Below are 18,100 nucleotides of genomic sequence, written 5' to 3' on the forward strand. Positions count from 1 at the left end.
CACGCCGCCAAGAGGGACAGCAGCACGCTAAGCCACAGAGGCATTATGATGATGATGATGCTGCTGCTTCTCATCCTGTAATCATTAATCAGATTATATTCAGACAGCCACACCTTGCAGGATTACTTATGAACTTTCCTTATCTTAATCCCCTTTAAATTTGGAACAAACTAAAAACCAAATCTTGCATGTGCAATACCGTGACGTTTTCCCCTCAGACGCCTCACGTGAAGGCTTCCTTATGTGACAAACAGACGACGAGGCAAACAGGAAGTGGTACAACATTTATTAGAGAGTGGCACACAACAAAGAGTAACATGAACACGTGCGTACAATGCCATGCTGGATCATTTTCAAAAGGCCAGTGTTACAGGTGAAGATACAAGATAAATCCACAATATAATCTATATAGATTAGATTTATGACAGACACCAGGCGGTTCAGCTGAAGACAAGAGTTAAGGCGTAGGTTTTAGATTTATGTTTGGTCATTCTCCTCTAAAATGCTACGGGAAGCAATGGAAAGGTCTCGTTATTCTGATTAGACAATGCAGATTCTTTGGCACTGATACAATGGCCAAAATAATGAGTGAAAATTCTTTTAAGAGTAGATGTAAAATCCTTCCTATATGCTACTCTTATACTGATCATTTAATTACACTGGAGAAGTTTCCTTATATGTTATGTGATATGTCAAAGAACATAAAACAGAAAAAGTAGAAAGAGGTAAATTTACAGCTGAACTATATAATTTCATTAAGTTCACATAATCTACAAGTGCATCTTTGTCCTACAGCATAATATAACATCCCACAAGTACTTCTAAGTTTATGATTAACAACCCGCACATTGAAGTATGAAGTCAGCGTATCTAACAAAAGGCACTGTGGATGCAAATCTACTTCAGACTGAAAGGAGCATTACAGAACAGAAGAAGCCGTTGTTGTTTCGTTCAGATATACTGAGGTGAAATTATCACATCTTGTGAACTCGGTTTCATCCTCAGCCACATGATTAATCTTGGTCAGATTTGAATGGACCTATCATCAAAGGTTTAAAATCCTAACATCCATCTTGCTCATTACTCATTGACTACTTTAAATTGAAAATGATTCTACTACACTTCCTCCCATTTAAATGATTTGAGTAGATCAGTTTGGGTGAAATATGACTTTTTTTTACCTGAGCAACTGTGGAGACTGGAGTAACCAGGGGTATGAAAGTTACACATTGACAAACTAAAATGACATCTGTCAGTGGGTGATCAGGTGATGTGTGTCCACCTTGAGTGACTATCGTCTGCTAACAGTTGCAACTCATCACACTCAAAGCTACTGGCCGTTTCAAAGGAAAGAAATATACAAGAAACACATTAGAAGGATCAAAAACAGAAACAAGATGAACTTTGCACAGATCAAATAAGCCACAAGCCTTGTGTTTATTTCACAGAAAAGATGGACTGGGTCATTATAATGATTTCATAGCCATCACTGACAAACACATTTATGGTCACAGATTCTGAAAAGTGGTTAATGATTACTCGCGATATGGTTTCTCTGAAGGATATCATCAGTTAAAAAAAAAAAGCTCAGCAAGTTTGTTGGTACTGTGGCTAAACAATACAATGATATAAAAATATGGTGTTTAGATTTAGAGGTTGGACGTCCACACCACAAGCCATGATGAACCACTGAGCCATTAGCTTGTAGTTGTTTATAATGGTGAATGTGAATTGTGAGAGAAATGAAATTTTGAAGCTGCACTAAATCTTTATGTGTAACCATACAATAAACTATAACAATTAGTTGTTCAGTAAATGCTTTACGTGTTTTTTATAATATTGTGAGATTACACATGAATAAATTTGACCATATTCTTCTTTCTTTCACATTGTCACAGGATACATGTAGAAATCTGACCTAATAATAGTTTGTTTTGCAGCAGAAAATGTCACTGGTCCAACTGCTCCAACCCTACGCACACTTCACATCACCTACCAAACTGACCTGAACATCAACACCAAGTACAGTGTTTACAACCTACCACCTGCTAGCTTTCCAACTTCAGACTGAATGCAACATTAGATTTCTGCTTTGTCATCATAGACTGGGTGTGGGCAGATATGCAACACAACTTTCAACCAACAGTGACCAGAGCAAAGCGGCTTTTCTCTTATTTAGCATTTAGTGTCCCTAAAGTTACAAAATATGTACATAATCTGAGCAAACAACATCTGAATAGGAGGGTGACAGTTCATTTGAGGTGTAGGAAGCAGAGAGAGGAGCTGAATTAAAGCGTAGACCTTGACCGTCTGCCGTGTGCTACTTGAGGTAATACAGAAATGTTCAGTAGGTCTGGCAGGCGTCCAGGGTCTCTTTCAAGGCTTATCATTTCTAACTATGGCTTTCTGTTATGCGTTGCTTAAAAATTGCCTATGTGTTCAAACACGAGACGAAGTGTGAAGAGTAAACACTACTGTTAGTATAAGCAGACGTTATGAGTGCACTATTTAAACATTGTCCATCTATAACACAGTCATATACTCTACAGCCAAACCACTGTCCTTCGGTTTGGGCACTTGAGTGGTGGACAGGCACTACACATGAAAACGAGAAGACAACGTACTTCCAAGTAAAGATGATCATACAAGTGACTCAAATATCACTGAAATAGTAACGTACTGTAAATTTTACAATCACAGTGGGTGATGTTTTTGGTGAGTTTGAAGTATGACCACAGTTCGTAAATCGAACAAGTACTATCTGAGTTAGCGATCTAATTTTAAAAATGCACAGTCTATCACTGTGCTCAGTATGCTGCCTCCCTAACTGAGCTTTGAGCATCAGATGAATGAGTATGTAATGAAGAGGCAGGAGCTGGCACACTTTACTCCACTTCCAAAGGTGAATAAATGTCAAAACACCTGACAGAAAAGAGTCCTCTCCAGACTCCAAGCAGACATTTAGACAGCTCTGGAGAAACACCCAGCTCTGCTTTGGATGACTTGTAGGACTGAACAGGACTGCAGCATATAATCCTGGCTATACGAGAAGTTTGAATGTTTCTAAAACAAGAACTAAAAAGAACAGATGATGTGTACAGTCTGGTCCTTTGGAAGTAAGGCCCTGTGATATTTTTCCTTTAGAAAATTAAAAACCTCTTAAAAATATACATATAAAAAAAAAAAATCCTGGTTGGTGTCAAGTGTTTCTGGTCAAAGGCAATTGCATAAGGGGTCACAGGATGAAAAATGATTTTCATGCTTGAGGCAGATACATGGCAAAACAGAGTTAAGGAGTCGCAGGTCTTATACATCACATGGCTACTTGGGCCTGTGGGTTGGTCATCTTCTGCAGCAGAGGCATCTGTGGGATCAGAGGGCAGAGGTGTTCAGGGCCTTGCTCACAGTTGTGTCGCATACACAGAGTGCTACAGATAGATATTATACCTCTTTCATCACAGCTATTGTCTGCTTACAAATGAAATCTGATACGGGAAGAACCAGCTTCTGAAGATGAGATTGTTCTGAGCTCAAACCCATGTGTGTATTTTTCTTTTACTTTTGGGAGTGTGGCTACATTTAATAATGAATCCATGACATAAACATGTATTAAGTAGAAAACAGACAATAGTTGAATCAGCAGCAACATGTTAAGAGTGACTGCAGCGCCCCCTGATGGCCAGTCATGGGGCTGGTATATACTGTACACAAAATATCATTATCTTTTTATATCCAGTGAATATAGACAATATTTTAAAGCTTGCATAAAAGCTACAATAAATGTTGCTGAGAAAAGCTGACACGAACAAGCTGGTGTGGTGTTGGCAAACAGTCTTCTATTTACACAATAAGATTTCAGATTTCAGTAATAACTATTATGCTTTGCCCATTCATGGGTGGTCAAATTATCCATGCAACTTCCCAGGTTGCTACTTAACTGTGCAGAGTGAAGAAGTGAATAGTAAAGAGGACAGCATTAACAGCCCTGTGTTCACTTGTTGTAATAGTGCTTTGTGTCAGTGAAAATCACATATCTAGCACAACTATTAATAACCAGAAGTCACTTATACCGCACCCAAATCTTCCAGCAATAATAAATCAAGTATAGAATCACGAAGATAACATCACAAAAAGAGTCTTAAGACTTGTGCAGAACAGCGCCACACTCACCTTAGTTAGATCTATCCCAGTAAGGGCGTTGACAGACACGGGGAGCTCAGCTAAGAGACGGGTCACCTCTCCAGTCACGCGGCTGCCGTCTCCACTCAGGATGACAATCTCATTGGTCCTGGCCAGGGGAGCAGCCACCTTACTAGCAATCTGAAAGGACACAGTGGGCATATGCTGGTCAGTTCCCATTCTGCTCATCTATATCAGAGGACTGAGGGGATTTCATTGACAGAACATACTGACAGCTTTGATCAGTTACTTTGCTGATGCCTAAACACCATTTTCAGAAATTGCAGGGGGGCAGCACTGCTCTAAATGTGACAAATTAGTGCATGCGACACCTGTAAAGCAGGGTTAGTTAATTTTTAATGATCGACATGTAAACCTGCCAGACGTGCTGAGGAAACGTGAGGAAACATAAGGAAATGCACTCTTTGGAAGTATCGATGAAAGCAGACCGTTTCTCTTCCCCTGGGGCTTCTTGTTTACATAGGACATGGCAGCTGCTGTCATGTCTTCAGAATACTAAGAATGTTGTTAATAATTATTCTTTCACACTACACAGTTAGCTGGTTAGCTATCATGTGGAAAAGTGGTGAAAACACAACGTAATAAGACCAATAAACCAACGTGGTTGAAACACCAGTATATAAAATGTATGCCACAAACCTTGGGCAGAGCCTCCAGGACCAGAGCGGTTTTGGCTGCCTCGCCGTACTGCTGGTAGGCTTCAGCTTTCAGCCTCATCTTCTCAGCTTCTGCTTTTCCCACTGCTTCAATGGAGGCAGCCTCCGCCTCTCCGACACAGCGGATCTTCTCAGCCTCTGCCTGTGCTGTCAGGACCTTCTTAATCCTGGGGTAGGGAAACATCAGACGATCTGATTCTTTGTCTTTCTTTATATTAGCAGTTGCTCATATATTGTTCTACATTGTGTGAAATGTACATTCTTAGAGGTTCTTCCTATAAATATCTGTGGTACAGCATATTTACGTATTTATATATCATATATGAATGTATCACTTTGACTTAGAGGTGAACAAATGAGCAGACCTCTGATGGATAGTACTGTATAACTCACAATCCTTTTTTCGACGACGACATTACCCAAAACCGTCCTAATCCTTTTTTTCCACCTTACACCTCAACAGCATCAGTATTATATTAAGTGTTTCATGTGTCGGTAGTGGAGCTGCTCTTGTGTCGAAATGGGACTGTGTCTTTAAAGACATGTTTCAACTTGTTTCCTGATTTTTGTTGGTTTTAACATGTTTAAATATGTTTTAGTGGTTTTCAACCGTCACTCTTGTAAAGATGGTGTTTTATGGGTATGATTTAAACAATGCATTCTGTTATTAAATCCATACTGGGTCTTGAAATAGCACCAACAATGTCACATTATAGCCAATAGTGGTTGTTGCTTAACACCAGTTTAGTTTCAACTATTGTGGTTAAATGTCAACAACTTAAAATAAAGCAATAATAATAATTCTGCAGCTGTATTCAATGACAAGATAATGAGATATGATAGAAACAAAATATAAATAATAAAAACATATATTCTGAAATGAATCAGTAATCTCACTTCACCAGTGAGAGTAATTTTCAGTGGTTTGTAAGGAGAGCTGTGTGGGGCACACTTACTTTTGGCCTTCAGCCAGCTGCTGCATCTTGTAGGCTTCAGCCTCGGCAGGTCTCTTCACAGTAGCGATGAGCTCCTTTTCAGTGCGGTCGATTTCCTTCTCCTCAATTGTGATCTGCTTCTTCCTCTGCACCACCTGGATCTCAATCTCCTCCAGACGGATTTTCTGCTGCTCCTTGGCCGCCTGCAGCTCATATGCCAGTTGGGCCTCGGCTTTCTAGAGAGGCAGGAGATTTTTTTTATTTATTTCTTTTTTAATATTTATCTTTCATGTTTGTTGACAGTATATTCCACCTAATGCATTCAATTCAGTACCTTTGTGTTCACTTCCTGGTTGAAGGAGGCTTTCTGCATTTCCAGTTCTCGTTTGGAGTCTGCCATTTTTGTGTCTGCGACAAACTTAACATCCATCATTTCTTTCTTACACTCAGCTTCCTGTAAAAGACATGGAGAGAAAGATAACGATAGGGAGGTGGATTAGGTGCAGCTATAAACAATCCAACATTGATCGCTTTGAAATGTATTTGAAGTTTTAATTTCCTCAAAAAGTTCCTCTTACCCTGATGCCGGCATCTCTCTCTGCTTCTGCCACTCCAATGTCTGCATCCCTCTGCACTGCAGCTGTCTGAGTTTTGCCCAGTGAGCTCAAGTACTCCACTTTATCATACACATCCTGTCAGGTGGGAAAGTAAACACTGAGGTACTGTACAGAAGCAACTAATTTATTCAACTTACAAATAGCAACAGGAAACAGACATTCAAGTTCTCTGTCTCAAACCTTGATGGTGAAGCTGAGGATCTCGATGCCCATGCGGCCAACATCAGGTGCTGCCACTTCTCGCACCAGTGTGGCAAATTTGTCTCTGTCTTGGTAAATCTGCTCAACAGTCAGGGTGCCTGAAACATGGAACAACTGTTCAGTTTCTCATAATTCAAACTGTTTCTGTGGACATTGTAATACGTATAATACATTTATCTAAAAATTTGACACTCTGAAAAGATGGCCCAGTATATGTGAAGAGACTAAAATAATCAAATTATCACTGATATAGCTGCATGCATACATACAGTATTTCCTGATTTTGTTACTACAAGACACAAAGAACAAGAGGAGGTACCCACCGAGGATGGCACGCAGGTGACCCTCGAGGGTCTGCAGGATGACACTCTTGATCTCTGAGACTGACTTTCCCAGGAACTGTTCGCAGGCATAGCCCAGCAGTTCATTTTCTGTCATCACCTTCACCTAGTGCCAATACGGACAGATGGTCAGCTGAACACACATTCACAGACACAGGTGTGCCGCACATGAAAGCATAACACATATTTGCTTTTGTGGCATCACCCAGCAAACATTACAGAAAACAACAATTTCAACAAAAGAAAGACTGACATTTAAAATGGGAATTAAAGGTAATCCTTCTAAGTTCAAAATACATCAAAGAGATGGATGGGTCGTTTTCTTAGTATTATTTCACTTATCTCTTATCAATCATCATAGTATATAAATCACTGTAGTATTAAAATATGACTCCTTTGATTTTCATATTTCAGTCAGCAGTATCTCTGAATATACTGAGCTGTGTTCTAAAGCCAAACCAAGCTCAGTAATCAGTTTTTGGAAGCTTTACTCAGATGATTAATAATAGTAGACATAGAAATACATTTGACACCAAATCTATTCCTCTGGAGTTTATGGTTACAAGCAACATACATTACACACATTCGTAAATGGAATAGGTCCTGATGTACAAAATTAAATGCAAGGCATATCCATGCTTAATTCTTCATGCAAGTAATAATACCACAATTCAACATGTCTATCTACAGTACATCTCCTTTAAAAGACCAAAAAATAATACCAGGAACATTTAGAGGGAATTAAATGGGGAAAACATCAGATGGACTATTAACATTAAAATAACACCAAAGTAAAAATCAGCAACAATGATTTGGGGTAAACACAAGGGCAGTCAGTTATAGAGCTCACTTAAAATCAATTTTAATAAATGGAATAAGAAGGTTTGGGGTAATCCTGTACTCCACTGGAACTGTAAGAAAAAAGCAGTGAGCTGGGTCCTTAGGCGAGAGGTCTGCATATGGTTTTGTTTTTCACATGCACTCATACCAAAACAAGGTCAACACAAAGACAGGAAAGATGGTCCTCATTCCAAGACACCGAAATTTGTCTGAAAACAGAAAAGGCTGCAAGCCAGCCACATGAACACACAGGGCAGGTCAAACAGCAGGGGGAGTCGTGCCATGGAAGAAACTGGCATAGGGACTTGTGTGTAATGGTTATCGCTTGCCCTCAACTCCGGATTCGCTCCACCACCCTCCCATCCGCCTTGTGCCACCACCCGTTCTCCTGCTTCTTCCAAACCCACAGTTCCTCAAAGATACAAAATGACAGAGATTTATTCATATCGGTGATGAATCTGTTGGGCCTTTCAGCTGATGTGTTTCACTGCCAACTGACCATTAGGCTGTCAAAGTAGACAAAAATAGGCTGTCTGAAAGTTTCAATGCAAAATGTGCTGGAGGAATGTAATTTATATCCAACTGGAAAAGTAAAGTTAATATCCTAGATTAAGACACGGCTCTAGTTTCATTTAAATGAACTAGAATGTCCCCCCTCCAAGTCTAAACATGTCCCTTTAATTTACACACACAACTCCTGTTGCCATGGGACACACCACAATGGTTCTGGCTTAGGTTGGACCAATCAAATGTAGGCCATGATCAGCGTCTCTGTGAAGTGAACTGTGTGAGTGTGAGGGGTTGTTCAACTCCAAACACTGGGCTCATTGTCAGCATACATGTAGGAAAACACTGAGGAGAGGAATACTGGCGTGACTGTGGCTAAAATAGAGAACTGATAATGAGGCCTCGATGTTCAAAGACAAACACAAGGGCTCACATGCAGGCTAAAAACAGGAAATGAGAATACCATTTAAAATGGAAATGCAGAGAACAAGATCTTAAGAGAAAATCCACAATGAAAAGTATTTATCTTTTATCACAAGATATCCATGACTCTTGTACTGACCCGTACAAGTAGAGCTACCTCAAATGGGATTCAGTTTGTTACTCTGGACATTTAAACTCAATTTATACTTGACACTAAAAGTTTTGTACGTGTTCAACATTAATTATAAGGTTCTAAAATTTGCTTTGTGTCATTGCGGAAGGAGAAGGTATGCCTTTAAGAAAAGAACACAAAGCAGATGGTTAGCTGTAGTTCACCTAACCAAATGCCAACTATCTCTACGATCACTGTGTAGTATCTGTGTAGTCTCTGTCATCCTATATATGTAGTTCCATTTTTGAGGAGGTTCACAGTGTGGTGTACCAGGTCTGACAACACATTCGCTAATGTCTGATGACTTCACCTCTGAGAGCAACGGCCAGTGTTTCAGGCATTCTGTTGTAACAAGCAGAAAACAGATACCTGGGCCAAGGCCGCCTACTCTGGTTGCCAGACACTACTACTCACTAGTACTTTGAGATGTATAACTGGAGGTGGAGTTGAGACTACAAGTCTACAACCAATTGGGCTCACTTTACTGCTTAAAACCACCAGCTTTATTTAAGGAACCCGTTTGACAAAAGACGTGTTCACTTGCTTGCTGGCAGGTTATAAACAGAGTGTTCTGTCTATTTAGCGTCTCTCAATAGACTATTCACCTGCATGCAACCAAAGCCTGCTCAAACATGATTGGTCAGTACTACATGGCCTACAAACAAAAGTGCTTCTGCAACCAAAATCTTGTCGCTTGCCAACTGGTTCTGCACATTTATATGCAGGAATCTGTTTATAGACAATGCAGCATAGCGACAATTTCTATGAGAAACCTAATGCAGAACTATGACTCCTTCTTAATACAACCAAACTTGTAGTAGTCCATACCTTTATCATCTCATTGCTAGATACTGTTGTGTCATTCTGCAACCCAACTGTCCTTGCAGTGGCAGAGCAGTTGTGCATGGGTTTGACTGTATCAATCAACCACACTTGAGGTGGTGTGGATCAAGGACATGTCTTGGCTGGAAAGGCCTTGAAGGCACCACAGAAGATTACCAGGACGCACCTGTTGCCTGTTCTAGTTTTTATATACAATGCAGGGGCGTAGCACCAAATTCTGGGCCCTGTACACTCTTAATGTCAGTGGGCCCCTATCCATGCCAGTGCACGAAGCGTGCAACAAAAAAAAATAAATCATGGGCCCTCTCCCTACGCGGGCCCTGGGTAGTCAGGTCCCCTTTTCCCCCCACTACCACGCCCATGATACAATGTATTGATATTTATTTATTTTTGTGAATCAGATTCCTTTCTCCACTTTATGTTATGTACTTCGAACCGGGTTTTAACAATATAAATGAAGAAAATCATTTGGTAGTCCACAAGCTTTTGTTACGTATGCATAGTCACACAAAGGTGGAGATGTTTAGTGAACATCTGTGGTGGATTTTCTCTTTAACATCTCATAGTTCTCAACCTAAAAAACAAAAGTTAATTTTGGAACAGAACTAAACAGGTCTGTCACTTTTTTTACAATTATGTCTAAACAATTTGAAGCGGAGATTTGTTTGAACAAAGCTGAATGCAATCCATATTCAAATATTCTGGGGTCTCTATTGCATCATAGGGAAATAGGCTGGTGGGTTAAACCTGTTTTGTTACTACAGCTAAGGTAGAGCTCTTTCATAAAGTTATCTAACAAATTTATGATCACATCTTTGGGGCAAACCCAAACTTCAGATTATTTGGTGCCATTACGACTCTCTATTGTAGTCCATGTTTTCTTATCTTTTTTTGCACCACATAAACTAGGAACCTTTGCAGGTGATCAGTAGATTACCAAAAACGTTTGGTAAAATTGGGCATTTGGACAAAATAAGGTTTCACATTTCACAATTTTTTATATGTCAGGGGACTAATTTCCCTAATAATCAAAAGCTTTTAGACTGGGGTGGAAATGCAGACAACTGTAGGAACATTTTAGTTTATTGAAGGAAAAAAACAGTCTTGGCACTTAAGTTCTGTCTACTTATAGTGGAAATGGATCTCCATGATCACAAACTAATGTAATGTTGTAACAGACACAATTACAACTCAAAAATATTTCTTTAAAAAGTTGTAACTGTGAATAAAAAGTGACAGCCCTGAAACTTGATCTAACAAAAAAAATACACAAAATACACTGAGACCAACATTCAAATGCAATTCAGACGCTTGACATACCCTTTCCCTGTCATGCTAGGACCAGGTTCACTGAAAGACTGACAATAACACTGTGTCAACACAACACATATCGCTGTGTATATGGGCATTGCAGGTACCAGTTACACAACAAAATACAAACGGAGACTGTACTTTTGACACAGCGCTACTGTCAGTCTGATTGCAGCTTGGTTTAAAAGGGTGTATTCTGCCCAAATACGAAGGTAAATCATGCAGACAACAATCTGACCTAACATCTATGTGTACATCTATCTTAGAGTCTTAACTGAAAAATACAGGTATACATATGAACCTGAGCCTTCTGTACGAAATACCACATCTGCTGTGATTATGGGCTGATGCCAGAGAAAGGGAGGGGGAGGAAGGTTAGTGATGTCTGAACTGGCATTCCCAGAAAAGTGTGGTGATTTACCTGAGCCACCCCAGTGACAGTAATAGCTACACCCTCCGCTGTCTCTACATCCTCACACTTGGGTTGCAGGGTCATAATCTCAAGCGTTATCCTGTGAAGAATGTGGAAAAATAAAAAATAAAAATTGACATGTTCGCAGGAAAGCAAATGAAGGGAAGGAAAGGAACACAAGAAAAATAAATAAATAAACAAAACACAGTGAAACCATTCACCCAAGGACTCCAGATCACCAACAACGGAGCAAAATGAGATGCTATTCACAGTTCAAATATCTTTGGCTTCAGGATTCGCAGTGTTTATTTTGAAATGCAACTTTATTCAAATAAATTAATTTGGTGATAGCATTAGACTCCTCAAACCTTCTTTTAAGAAATTTCTATAGCATTCATTTAGTGACCCCGTTGCCAAAGGTGACTCAGAGCTCAATTTTAAAGTGAAGCCAAGTAAGTGACTGCTGACTGTCTCCCTTTGACTGCAGAAGAAAAACGAAAGCAAGATGAGAACACACACATGTTAGCTTGTTAGTTGAACCATTTTCCTTTGTCCTCCTTTGGCTTTGAGCACAAGCCACTGCTTTTGGGGGGGTATTTTTAAATGCATTACCTGAGCCACCCCTGTCACATCCAGGGGAACACCCTCCGAGGTTTCGATATTCTCACAGCGACAGAGGATGGTCATAACCTCCAGAGACATTCTACGCAGGCGGGCAGGCGGCGGGAGTAGCAGAGGCAAAACAGTAAGTTGAACAAAAACGGTTAGGAATGTCAGTAACCAAGGTCAAGAGGAAGAGGGGAAGAGAGACGGGGAAAGACACAACCTAACCTCACGAGATGCTGGTTTGAGTCCCAAAGACTGTTTTGTGTATAATGTGCTGCTGGTGATACCTCTTAAAGGTGTTAAAGGTTATATTGTCACGGCTAAGACATTTTTTAATGAACTACGGCAAAAGCAACATTCATAGACAAAGAAATCAAGTCGGTGTTAACAGATTTATCGATCCCAGTCGCTCCTGAAGATTATGTTTGTTTGGCGATTACACAGGATTATCCTATGCAATTAATCATATCATCTGCTTCAATACTAGTTCATCTCAACTGTTTATAAGAGATTACGTTTCAGAGCTGATGAAAGACACCAACTTGGGATTCTTTTGTTGTTGCATTCAGCTTCAGAGACATGCGAGGCTTGTTGTAGCTACACCTGGAATTGGAGACTCTGTAGTTTAAAGCTCCACCTCCCTTTCTTTCCAGAACAACTGGATCAATGAGTCACAGGCCTGGACGTTAACATGATTACTGCATCACAAGCGGGAAGCCACCCCTCCCCCCTCCCTCCGATTTTATGATGCTGTCCTGCGACTGGACCCTGCACGCAAGGCTTTTAGTGGATCATTACTCTGGAAAGGCACAAGAGAATCTCTCTTATTTATAATCCAAGGATGCATCTGAAATGTTGACCAAACTGCACATGACCAAAATGGTGATTAAAAATAGACGAGAAGATATTCCTAGGGCAGCTTGCCTCTAAATGGAGATAAATCCAAGCATGTATCAACTTTTGCATTTTCTTGTCATGGTCTATCATTACGTTTCTTAGCAACTAAAGACGAGCAGCAGCACTTAATGTTAAATGGCTAACCTGGAGGATAGTAGGGCTGAGACTGAGTGAGATCAATACCAGACAAAGCAAAGCAAGTTAGAAAAGAACAAACAAAGAGGCAAGCAAACAAATTATTTAAGACGAGGAGACCTGCACAAGGAACATTAACACATAACTGTATGCTATCTCTCTCAGTTAGTTTTGTAGCAGCTAAATGTTTTTTAATGTGTGTGTGTGGAGGGGGCACTGGCAAAAACTGCTTAGATCGAGAAGAACAGTGTAGTTCTTTTATATTTTTTTGGGGGGGGAGGGGTAAAATTGTGAGGTGTCAGTACTTCAGCTGCAAAACATGTTTTGTTTGTTCAATGAGATCAAGTTTTGTTTATGAATAAGATCAGACTAAAGATTTTTATTTTAGTTTGGTTTTATGCTCTGGCAGAGATACAATTATCCTGCCAGCAACGAGTAGTTTTTCCCCCCAGGCGATGCACAAGTCTGCTCCAAGTGTACACAACACTGTGTGAACAATGGGATGGGTCAATTGCAGTGAAAGAATTTCTCCATTAACAATCAATACATGGAAAATTATTAATATTTATAACACATCCAACTTTGTTTTAGGTTTCTGTTTCCTTTGATAGATTTTGTTTCAATGCACCTTTCCCTCTTTGCTATTACGTTATCATATGTTTACCTTTCTGGTGTTATCTCTGAAGCTGATTCATTAATGCTGCATTTAATAGCAGTCAGTGCTGAGCTGCTGTGTTTACACATTTGTTAAACATTAGTTTTTAATATTGATGTTATTCCACATTTGATCACTACAAAGACGAATAAACGAGAGCATTTTCAAAATGAAAAGTGAAAAAAACCCACAAAAATACTGATCTATTTTCTAAAACAATCCATTTTAATTAATTTAATTTCTTAAAGGCTTGGTGCTGGGAACTGTTGTTTTCAGCATATTTCACTCAAAACAATGCAATAAAATTGTTAGGAATTGTCATTCGGAGTAGGTTTGTGTGTATTTACATCACTAAAACAGTGCAAGAACTATGGCACAGAGACGGAGGAGGTAAATGTATCCAGTGAATCACACTAATCGGAGGATCATTTTTTTGCTCTGTACGCAATTTAACCTGACTCTCTCTGCTCTTATTTTATATGCAGTCATTTCATATACTGTATAAATAGTTTGTATATACTGTGTATAATATATTTTATTTATTTTTTTTGGAGTGATGAAATTTTGTATATAGTAATAGAGTCAGCAGTCTTCTTGAATGGTTGAAAGAAGTTGACAGAAAAATCCATTGCTGTCAATTTCTTTTATTTATTTTTTTTTTTTTAAATTGTAGAAAGCCTCTTGTGCTGACCTGCAGACACACCGTTCTTAAAGGCTTTCTGACTGAGACTGTGAGCTCACTGACCACACATTTTCTGGAATAAACCCAGCACAGACAGGTCTTACCTCTGGATGTCAGAGATGAGCCACCAGGCCCAAGCCCAGCCTCCCACAACATACGTCTTCTCATCTGAGCCACAGCAGCCACCTTTAGAATAAAACAGATGACAATTATTTTGATTTGTTTTAGACCTTTCACATCACTTGCTAGCCACCTAACAAAACCACTTTTTTTCCACTGGAGGAAAACAACAGGCGATACTTTAACAGACTGCACGTCTGCAACATCTGAATTCATGCATCCTTCAACACGTACACTGCATTCAGGCTTTTGAAGTAGGTTTCCTTCTTAATGCAAAGCAGTCTCAGTGTTTTCACAAAGCTCCATCAATGACCCAATTTTCATGTTGTGCAATTAGTTTTCAAAGAGCATGATCATGGGAACTGTACACGTATAAAACCACTCTGCTCCATCTGTCGACCACAGCCACCTCAGTGCTCGTTCTGTTTCATACTAGAAACTGTACTAGTACTTTTGCTTTCCGGATGAAATTGTTTTTCAAATCAAGTGGTTAAGAGGTGTTAAATCTAAGTGCTTCAGTCTTATTCACACGTCTGACATCATGCTCTGAATTTATGACAAGCTGACAAAAAGGTTTTCTTTTCTTTATACGGTTGTCTGCTTCAGGCACATTAAGCACACAAAGTCAAAGTATTGTCTTCCTGGTAAATTCTGTTCTGCCAACCTGCCAATTAGAACAGGAAAGTGGGCTTTTAAAGGAGTATGGTCTTACAGAGCCCCACACTGCTTTCAGTTTATGGCTGGCCTGATGGGGACTGCATAACAGGCAGTATGAGATGAAGGAGGACTGTTGGAACTGAAGAATAAAAATACAGTGGTTGAACTAAGCATCGCAGGTCCCTTTGCGGAGAACGAAACAGAAATATCTGATTTCAACATTTTGCGTGTCATCAACCTCCCAACATTTGGAAACTGTAGTGACAAGCATTTTGAAATAAATGTGAGGTCTTTCCAAATAAGAGCAGCACATACCAGCACCATTCACTAGCCTCAGTCTGATTAAGTCGGTTTAATCTTGAGTGTTCAGTGTGACATTCCCAGCTGTCACATATTAACTGACAGACGTGGGAGGAGGGGGAGGAGCTGGACTATCTATATCAAACAGATATTCCCCAACGACCAAGAATCATGCACGGACAGGTTGACCTCATCCCACGCATTAAAAAATCTGTGTTTAAAATCTCCACTTACAGAAAGATCAACAAAAAGAAAACAGAACTGATAGAGCGGTTCCCTACGTTTCCAACTCTTCACATAATATAAACAATACACGTTCCCGGCTGAATGAACAGGAAGCAGTAGCGCTATAACGCGAAAGCAGTGAAAGTACACAGCGTACTTGGAAAAAATGAGCAATGCTTTAAACTTTTTAATCACGATAACAAAGTAAACTATGATGACAAGTACACTAGTCTGACTGGTGGCTATGCTGCAACAAAACTAGTATTTTTTTACTGTTTAAATAGATCTGCTTTCATTGTGCCACATGCTTTATTAGGACCTCCATAGTAATCTATATATTAAAGTGCTGTTTCAGTGAGGTAACTGTCGGTGACCCAGGCTTTTACAATACATCGCCACCTGTTTTCTGCCAAATGCCGCTGCCAACAAGGCTGAAGACCTATAGAAATTCTCGAGCTACATTTTAGGCCCACAAGTTCACCACAGACATAATTGGCATTCCTGAATGCATTCACTTCACTGAGGGGGGTGGGGACTCCATGTGAAAGAACGACGATTCAGTCGCTCACAATGCCCCATCATGACGTTTAGTTCAACTAAAACATACAAACTATTTTTTTTCTACATTGTGGATCAGGATGTAAGTCACGCCCATTCACCTCCGCCCTCCAACATTGCTGCATGTGATGTAAAAGTAAGTTCACAACGGAAAATCCCAAAGCTCCTCTCTCATTTGTTTTTTTTTGGTTTATCAAGCGATTAGACAGGAAACCAACACTCACAGATTCAGTTACAGCCGCATCCTGGAATTCTTTTCGGTACACTGTTGCCTCACCACATTTGTAACGTACAGAAAAGCTTTCCAAACGAGGGGGGGAAAGTCAGTGATTCTTAAGAAGCTGGGCCTTTGGTCTACCAGGGATTCATGACACAAAGATTAGGGACACGCTGTGAAGAATGAGTTGCACTTTGTTTAATCTGGAATGAAATGACCTACACTTTGACACAAAATGGGTCCCTAGATTCTGAATATTTATAAGGTTGGCCCTAATATTAACAAATGTTATGTTTGTCTAGTATCGGGGTAGAAACATCAGCTGGTGGTGAAAAACGTTGTGTGCAGACCAGACTGGAACAGGGCTGTGTAGAAGCCCTTCCCTTGTAATTTAATTAGTTTAACTGTATTCCTTCTGCAGCAGGGAGTCACCATATTGCACCACAAAAACACATGCAGCTCAGTCATTTTGAGCTTTACATTATTAAGACGTCGAAGTAGAAGCAGTTTCATAAACAGACATAGAAAGTTAATTAAAAACAGATGGGGAAGCAAAACTGGTGCAATCCCAGCCTCAAAAACGCAAGGATCGCACTTGTACACTGGAAACGTGATCAAAACAACATTAAACAGGAAAATAAATGGAAAATAAATGATTTACATTAAGAGCAGCGAAGAAGTAATTTTGCAAATAAAACGCACACACGCTGGTAAGATGTGGTGGATATAATGGCTCGTCTTGGGGTTGCTAAAAACATGATATATTTGCACTTTCAAAACGGACTTATCAACATATACGAAATTAAAACCCAGAAAAGCGTCTTTGGGTTGACGGATTGGGGTGAGGGGGGTGAGGAGGTGGGGTTGTCGACCGCCGCTGTGCATCAAATGGTGGGTTCTCGTAATACTACGCGGAATATTGGCTTAGGTTTAATACAGATGTTTACGTCTTACTTTATTCCTACGCGTTACTGTAGCGTTTAAGCACATTTTTGGTTCACTTTCTTTAAGTACTAGATCGAGCCGAGCAGTTAAAACACATCGTCCAAGACGGCTTTACGTTACCTGAAACCACAAGGGCCTCGTTTGGTCCAACGGTGTGGCAGTTCCCCATTTTACCGACAGAAAAGAAAAACGAATATCCACACCTACTTAAGACAGTCAAAGCTAATTTGGTTTAAAAAAAACTAGGTTTCCTTCTTTTTTTTTGCTCCAACTCTGAATTATTTTCTTCACGCCCCTACCGATGATTTCTCTGTTTTTTTCAAAATGGAGAGCAGAGATGGTGGTTGCGTCACACTGAAGGTTATGAGACGTACGGCTTCCGCTGAATACTTTCGAAATAAAGGCATGCTAATGAACGCGCGTTTGCGTAATCGCTGTGCTCTTATGTTGAAGGTAACGTTGCGGTGACGGTGTCCCTGCTTCTCTGCCACTTGACTCACTTAACAAGTCACCCCTCCCCTCAATGCGGACACACGTGATTACGAGTCCATACTAATGCAATAGGCGTGGTTGTTTAAATATCCTCTCACGCAAGGCACTTCAGCAAAATACACTGTAATTTTCCGAAGACAGCCATGTGTGTAG

General features: G+C 40.0%; 1 protein-coding gene across 2 annotated transcripts; it reads right to left on the reverse strand.

Moving 5' to 3' along the window:
• Positions 1–269: 269 nt before the first annotated feature.
• LOC311502650 (flotillin-2a) lies at positions 270–17,803 on the reverse strand. Of its 2 annotated transcripts, none has more exons than XM_084564977.1 (11): positions 17,576–17,803; positions 14,538–14,619; positions 12,071–12,161; positions 6,933–7,056; positions 6,589–6,707; positions 6,370–6,483; positions 6,126–6,245; positions 5,813–6,027; positions 4,840–5,023; positions 4,171–4,320; positions 270–3,364 (listed from the first exon to the last, which is right to left on the reverse strand). In XM_084564977.1, exons 1-11 carry the CDS (start codon positions 17,622–17,624, stop codon positions 3,314–3,316), a joined length of 1,299 nt encoding a protein of 432 aa, XP_084421103.1. In that variant the 5' UTR covers positions 17,625–17,803; the 3' UTR covers positions 270–3,313. The 2 variants fall into 2 exon arrangements, with proteins under 2 accessions (XP_084421103.1, XP_084421102.1); XM_084564976.1 differs by lacking the exon at positions 12,071–12,161 and adding an exon at positions 11,468–11,558 and having other exon boundaries at positions 17,576–17,800.
• Between the last annotated feature and the right edge of the window lie 297 nt (positions 17,804–18,100).

This window comes from Chelon labrosus (genome assembly GCF_963514085.1).
Source record: "Chelon labrosus genome assembly, chromosome: 17".
NCBI classification, from domain to species: domain Eukaryota; kingdom Metazoa; phylum Chordata; class Actinopteri; order Mugiliformes; family Mugilidae; genus Chelon; species Chelon labrosus.

What these genes read in the sequence shown, in the direction of transcription:
- LOC311502650 (XM_084564977.1), bottom strand. Translation starts at nt 17,624, where the DNA reads ATGGGGAACTGCCACACCGTTGGACCAAACGAGGCCCTTGTGGTTTCA. An exon ending in CTCATCTCTGACATCCAGAG is followed by an intron (nt 12,162 to 14,537) that starts GTAAGACCTGTC and finishes CCGCCTGCGTAG; the next exon opens with AATGTCTCTGGAGGTTATGA. An exon ending in TCACCTGCGTGCCATCCTCG is followed by an intron (nt 6,708 to 6,932) that starts GTGGGTACCTCC and finishes TCCATGTTTCAG; the next exon opens with GCACCCTGACTGTTGAGCAG.